This window comes from Podarcis melisellensis (assembly GCF_964234715.1).
Source record: "Podarcis melisellensis genome assembly, chromosome: 10".
Taxonomy (NCBI): Eukaryota; Metazoa; Chordata; class Lepidosauria; order Squamata; family Lacertidae; genus Podarcis; species Podarcis melisellensis.
The window spans coordinates 72,148,901-72,156,529 of record NC_138542.1 but is presented as its reverse complement, the minus strand read 5'-3'; the positions used below and the strand labels follow the sequence as shown (position 1 = coordinate 72,156,529).

Sequence of the window (7,629 nt, the reverse complement as noted above, 5' to 3'; positions counted from 1 at the left end):
TACCTTCCCGCCGGAGCAGTACCTATTTATCTACTTGCACTATGATGTGCTTTCGAACTGCTAGGTGGGCAGGAGCAGGGACCAAGCAACGGGAGCTCACCCCGTCGCGGGGATTCGAACCGCTGACCTTCTGATCGCCAAGCCCTAGGCTTTGTGGTTTAACCCACAGCACCTTAATTTATACATCTTAGCTTATATGTATATCTGGCACTGGCTGGCAACACTCACCTCTCGGTCCAACACCTTTTCTTCAGAGACATTCAGCCGCACAGCCTTTCCGTCCAAGTAGAACCAATCGGCATCGATCCCACCCAAGGTCAGCTGGACGGAGTCGCCCTCAGGATCGCCGGACACCATTAACCGGCAGACCAAGGTGCCGTAGGGGCTGTTCTCCGGGATCTCAGTGAAGATGTTGCTTCCCCCGCTGCACTGGTCAGCAACCGCTGGAAGTCCCGGAGGGGAAAAGGGACAGGTCAGACACTGCTGAGAATTTCACAGGAATGAAAATTAAACACCACCCACAATAACAGAATGGCAGACTCTTACGACTGAATACCTCGAACTGGCAAAGGTGACGGGGAAAGTGAAAGAGCTCCCGAACCAGAAAGTAATACAAAGAATGGAAAATATTCAAGGATGTTAACGGAGAAATCTGAGGGCTCCCTTGGACAAAAAACAAGGACCCCAGCCAGGAATACCAGAGCAAAACAGCAGCCAGTAGGCTTGGTCTTGATTGAAGACTGTCGCGACAGGACTCCCACCTGCCACAAGGTGGAACAAGATGGAAGCCCCAAACAAAAGAGAACCCAAACTTTTATTAGCTGCTAATCCCTATGTTACATCCCCCCAAACTACATCACAGTTACATCATGAAAGGGGAGGTCTGGTGGCAGGAATCTGAGCATCCTGGACCCTGCCCCATGGTTCCCCTTGCCCTCCACCAAACACCCATCAAGTGGAACAAAAGAGATATTTACATTTCCCTGTTTCCCAGCCAAGTTCATCACACCCTTTTGTCTTCATCTGGGTTTGTTATTTCCGGAATGGCTACCTGTCTGGCACCCAGGTATCAGGATACCAGGGATTATCACTCAGGCAGAAGGGCTGCTGTGTAGCTGAGCTCACATGTCATATGAATTTCTGAAGTTTTCCCAGTGAGTTAGTACATAGATACATTGATCAGTGAATTCTTACATTTGGTATTCTGCAGCAGAGGCCCTTTGAATAGATAGGAAGAAACTGTGATGGGGTGTTTTGTGGGGACAAATCACAAAAGTCACAAAAGCAATGGTGCTGATGTTGGTAATGGGCTGCATGTGCATGATGTCTGCTGGAGGGGCAACCCCCCCTCTCAACCTATACATAAATTCCTGCAACAAAGATTACCTAAAAACATATTGTCCACATAACAATCTCCTTGCGGAATTCAACTGATCCTTGTAAAATGCAATGTGCAAATGTACACAGAGTACACGGAAACAAATTAGGGTAATAGAAGGCAGTGTGTGAAACGTAAATAACAATACAAGTACAATGAGAAGAATTGGAAGTCTTTTATTTAGAAATTCAATGAACGGTTGTATAATAATGCAAATTCTTGTTTTGTATGCCCCCCTTCTTTATCTTGTCTTAATCTTTTGTTTCTTTTTCTAAATATTTTTATTAACCGATTTCAACATAACAATTTATCAATCCTCTTAATCAATTACATTATTCCCCCCCCCCACCAAGGACTCCCCTGATTTCTTTACATAAATTGTTTTCTGCATGTTGTAAAATTGTACATATCCTTACTTTATCATAAAGCCAGAAGCAGCTTAGTCCTGCTGGCCACATGACCCGGAAGCTATACGCCGGCTCCCTCGGCCAGTAAAGCGAGATGAGCGCCGCAACCCCAGAGTCGGCCACGACTGGACCTAATGGCCCTTTACCTTTACTGTTGTTTGAAAATTCATAAACAGAAGACATATAATATGTGCATGGAGTCACAAATAATAGGAATCAAATAACTGTTCCATGGACAGGAATCTAGGAGTAGTGCGTCACTATCAAAGATCACTGAGATGGAGGCAAAACGCCTTTCCCCAGTCAGTATCCTGCAAATGCAATGATAGGCGTTCCAAACATAGCAACAGGGTAACAATTCTTCCGGGATAATGAACTTTTTACATTGTCCACAAAGGTACATCTAATGGCCACGGATCAACTTATTATTAGCTGATGTGCTGCTGGTTCTTGTCAAAAGCTTTCTGCTTTGCAACACAAATGGAAAGGTCTGGCAGCTGGGAGAACCTGAGGAGGACTGGGGGAGCCTTGTAAATTCGTAGCGTGCTTTAAACCCCTTATCCAAAGCAGCTTGAGCCACAAGCTCTTCCTTCCTGCGTCCACTAAGATTTCTGGACTCATTAACAAGTTTCACCTCCGAACAAAACCCATCTGGTACCCAGTGGTAGAGTTAGATCGTTTCAGATTCCGGACTTAATGGTCTTGTTCCTAACCGCCCTTCTTTTAGGTAGTGTTACAGAAATTACGGGGGGGGGCACATCTTTAAAGTTGTTAAATGTTACAAATGTTATGCATAAAGGTATCCTTTCGACTTGACAGCTCAGGAAAGTTGTTGTTGTTTAGTCATTTAGTCGTGTCCGCCTCCAGAGAGTCTTCTCTTCTCATGAGGTGGCCAAAATCTTGGAGCCTCAGCTTCAGGATCTGTCCTTCCAGTGAGCACTCAGGGCTGATTTCCTTCAGAATGGAGAGGTTGGATCTTCTTGCAGTCCATGGGACTCTCAAGAGTCTCCTCCAGCACCAGAATTCAAAAGCATCCATTCTTCGGCGATCAGCCTTCTTTATAGTCCAGCTCTCACTTCCATACATCACTACTGGGAAAACCATGGCTTTAACTGTACGGACCTATTCCCCTGACACATTCCTCCTATGTTAAACATGTATAACCCTCCCCTTTTCTGATATAGCAATGATGTAGTGATGATGCTCCACGAACTGCATGCTGGGATAAGATAGAAACTTTTAAAAGTCCTTGTTACCCCATCCTCAGGGTACAATTCCCCTTTGGACCTGTTGCGCAATAAACTTTGGTCTACAGCTATTTGCTCTGGTTGGTGGCTGGACTCCTTCCTTTATTCCGCAGGGACCCACGGACTCTGCCCAACAAGCTGGGTGGCTGAGGAGCCTATTGCAGTCGTTAAGAGTCGTCAACAGGCTCATCACAGCTATCTGCCAATCACCCATTCCCACCACCCTTCTGAGTAATACCCCTCCCCACCTTCTCTCTATATAGAAGGGTCTGGTGACAGGCTCATTACAGCTATCTGCCAATCACCCATTCCCACCACCCTTCTGAGTAATACCCCTCCCCACCTTCTCACTATATAGAAGGGTCTGGTAACTTCTGTTTCAGTGTATCTGAAGAAGTGTGCATGCACACGAAAGCTCATACCAAGAACTGACTTAGTTGGTCTTTAAGGTGCTACTGGAAAGAATTTTTTTTATTTTGACTTTGGCGCTTTTGTTTTTGCTATTTATTTTGCCTTTTTGCTTTTGAGACTTTTTGTTTTTGTGACTGTGCGGAACCCAGTTCAGCTACTGATTGATTGATTGATTGATTGATTGATTGTGTGACTGCAGAAAAGGATAAAAGCCCCTCATCCAAACAATGACTATCATCATTGCAGGTAATAATAATAATAATTTTAATTTTTATCACCTACAATACTGTCTTATTTATTTTATAGTACAGCACATTATTGCTTCCATTTTATGGATCAATGGTCTCGTTAGATAGCAAAATTCATGTTAAATTGCTGTTTTAGGGGTTGTTTTTAAAAGTATGGAACAGATTGATCCATTTTGCATTGCTTCCTATGGGAAAGTGTGCCTTGGTTTTGGAATGCTTTGGTTTTGGAACGGACTTCTGGAATGCATTAAGTTTGAGAACCAAGGTACCACTGTAGTTTATTCAATATTCACAGATACGAAGGAATGTAGTCTCTGTTAGATAATGACCATTGCTCTGAGTAAAGTTCCACCCCTCTACGTCATCCCCACTCTACGTCACCCCTGTGCTGGCTGATCTGTGCTTTCTGCCTCTGAGCTTTCTGTTCTCCTACTCTCATGGCACGCCTGGTCCTGGGAGAAGGGGGGATCAGGAATGCTTTCTAGAGACACTGAGTCTGACAGCTTTCTCTCCCCCGATTATTCTTCTTCCTGCTATTCCTCCTCCAATATTTCCCAGCTTCTCTCCTCTGCAGCCTCTGAACTGTGCCCTTCTGCAAACCACTGTTCTTAATCTATACTGTCCTGATCTTCTAGGGAAGGTGCAGGAAGAGGGAGGGGTGGTCCCCACCATTTCCCGTCAGTCCAACCCCTGACAGTTTTGGTCCGACTCCACCTGTCTGCCAATCCGTTTCTGGACCCAATCCAAAGAGCTGCTTTTGGCCTCGAAAGCCTCTTATGCAGCTCGAGGGTGCTATGCCAAAAAGACCACCTGGATCCCAAGAAGGTCACCTTTTCTCCATGGTACCTCCGAGGCCAGACTGTGATGGCCTGGGACTCGGGCTCGGACTCGGAACCAGAGGGGTCTCAGTCCACACCGGATCCTTTGCCTCAGGCGGCAGCTGAACCAAGTCTGGGGCCTGATCCTGAAGAGTCCCAGTCTGCACAGGTTCCCCTGCAACAAGCACCAGCTGAGCCGAGAAGGGGCCTGAGCTGCCCTGGCTCCAGATGCAGGGATGACCTCGTTGCCTCCAGCTGGGCCATCACTTACAGCTGCTCCACTACCGGTTGGGTCAGGGGAGGCTGAGGCAGCCTCTGGGTCTAGTAACCCACCAACGTCTCCCGAGCTGCAGAGACTGAGGTCTGAGAGAAGGAGAGACCTGAGTACTCGCAGGAGGAGTGTTCGTCTTCAGGCAAAACAGGGAGGTGAGTCGCTGGGGGATCAGAACCGGCCATTACCCTGACAGAGATAAAAGGCGATCGGACACCGCCCCAGGTTGTGGGAGCAACATTGCTGTATGCCAGATCCTGCACCGTCTTTGCCTGGTTTCCTGTCTTGGCCCCGTCAGACTGACTCCTAGCAGAACCTTTGGATTTGGGACCAGACCTAGACCACATTTCTTAGGTTACCGCTGGGCCAGCACACAGCTTGCCTGCCTACTGCGGCACCTTTCTGCCCTTCCCGGTTCCTGGACTCACCTGTGATGAGCCGGAAGGACATGTCGATGGCGAGGAAGAGGACTCCGCATGTCAAAGGAGGCATATTTTGCAGCCAGGCGACCCGGGAGAATCGGTTCTCACATGCAGGACTGCAGGGCAGGGCAGGCAGCCGCAAGCAGGTTTCCTGGAACGGGAGAAAGCATCACGACCGAGGGTTGAACTGAATACAGATCAGGGGAATCCAATCAGACAATTTCACTTCCCCCAAACTTCAGATTAGTTCCACATTCATTTGCATTTTTTAAAAAGAAACATATATAAAAGATCCTCATGAAAACTCAGCATCATTTTAGTGCAATTTTCTACCAATATAAACTCTTCTCTTTTTTTGCAGACGAATATTCACATTTTTGCAAGTGACATTTCCTGAATACAGTGCTTTTTTCCCTGGGGGGTACACAGGGGTACGCATACCCCTAAACCTTTTGTGAATCTTTCTACTTTTGTCCATTTACTGTATTTATTTTTCCCCAATTTGAACTATAAAATGGTGATTTTCTTGAAGCAAAATGAGAGTACCCCTAAACGTTTTTATAGAAAAAAAGCACTGCCTGAATATAATTATTTTTTGCACGTTTGCATTTCGGAATGATAATGACATGAATACAAAGATGGAGCTGGCCTTCCTTTGCCTACAACAAGAAGAGTAGTTTGGATTTGATATCCCGCCTTTCGCTCCCTTTAAGGAGTCTCAAAGCGGCTAACATTCTCCTTTCCCTTCCTCCCCCACAACAAACACTCTGTGAGGTGAGTGGGGCTGAGAGACTTCAGAGAAGTGTGACTGGCCCAAGGTCACCCAGCAGCTGCATGTGGAGGAGCGGAGACGCGAACCCGGTTCACCAGATTACGAGACTACCACTCTTAACCATTACACCACACTGGCTCTCGAGGACAGGAAGGCACCTGCCTACTATTTGATTCTGATGGGTCCTCCCGTCTATCAGCAGAACATAGAGAAAGTGATGTCAAGCTTGCCTAGGTCAAGTTAAACTACTGGTTCATCTTGCTCCATATTATCAACACTGTCTGGTGTATGGGAAACTTATTCCAGAAGATTATTGTGATTAGTGATCTGACATGGTCAACTCTTCCTGTCTCTGGTTATCTACATATCTCTTCCTGGCTCTGGTTGTCTATGTTTTATTACTTTCTCTATCCCTTGTTAAAAAAAGAAGAAGAAGGCTTTGATGTGTGGTCTGTTGGCAAATGGTAGGTAAAGGTAAAGGGACCCCTGACCATTAGGGCCAGTTGTGACCGACTCTGAGGTTGCGGCGCTCATCTCGCTTTACTGGCTGAGGGAGCCGGCGTACAGCTTCCGGGTGGCCAGCAGGACTAAGCCGCTTCTGGCGAACAAGAGCAGCGCACGGAAACGCCGTTTACCTCCCCGCTGGAGCGGTACCTATTTATCTACTTGCACTTTGATGTGCTTTTGAACTGCTAGGTTGGCAGGATCTGGGACCAAAAAACGGGAGCTCACCCCGTCGCGGGGATTCGAACCGCAATGGGGTGAGCTCCCTTTTTCGGTCTGTATGGCCTGGATTTTGGTCTTTGATGGAGAGCAGAGTGGGTCGCAGCTGAGCCTGTACTGTAGGGTTACCAGACGTCCCCATTTCCCGGGGACAGTCCCCAGATTTGTGAATAAGTCCCCGGACAAATTCCATCGCTGGAATGTCCCCGGATTTCATTTAATGTCCCCGGGAAACGCAGCAGCGGCAGTCTCAGCAGCCAGGAGCAGTTGGCTCTGGCTGGCTTCAGGAGCTGCTCACAAGTCCCCATATGATGGTGGTGCAGGGGCTCTAAGACGCAGCTTCTGGGCTGCCTCCACCTTCCCTGTCCCCAGCAACTAAGTTGTGAAGAGAGGCTTCATGCTGCCGATCAGAGCTTGCATGCAAGCAGGAGGGGGCAGGGATCTCTCAGTTAGAGAGAATCCCAGCTGAGGAATCCCAGCCCCTTCCTGCTTACATGCAGGTAGGAATGGGATTGGGGCTGCTCTGATGGGAAGGGAGGAATCACGCTGCCCGAGCCTTACCACTGCCGCTGCTCTCGGCTTTCCTTCTTCGCCTTCCATGCCTGACCCACTGTGCACTGCTTCCCCACCACCACAACCGAAGAACCCACAACTCAGCGGCTGCCCAGGCTCAGGGAGAAAGGAGATAGAAGCCTCCAGAGAGATGGACAAGACAATCACATCTATGGCCCTTGAATCATCAGCCTTCCATCCATCTGTCAGAGGAACTAGAGGAACCTCAGACACCGTGTGCCACACTCCCCCTTTCCATGTAACCTGCTGTACCTGTGTTTCAACTCAATTGCAACCTCTGTACATAAACCTTAAGCTGTTCTCTGTTAACAACCTTAGACAATAGATCTGCAGGAATTTCATTTCCTGGCATGTAGGAC

General features: G+C 47.6%; 1 protein-coding gene across 1 annotated transcript in view; it reads right to left on the bottom strand.

The window, feature by feature from the left end:
• Positions 1–7,297, bottom strand: part of LOC309379832 (cadherin-related family member 5-like) — a gene marked incomplete at its 5' end in the record, with an annotated part of 53,319 nt that extends 46,022 nt beyond the window's left edge. Inside the window, 3 exons of the mRNA XM_081929297.1 lie at positions 229–443; positions 5,209–5,353; positions 7,259–7,297. Of these exons, the coding sequence (XP_081785423.1) occupies positions 229–443; positions 5,209–5,353; positions 7,259–7,297 (399 nt within the window). The remainder of the gene's footprint in view (positions 1–228; positions 444–5,208; positions 5,354–7,258) is intronic.
• Between the last annotated feature and the right edge of the window lie 332 nt (positions 7,298–7,629).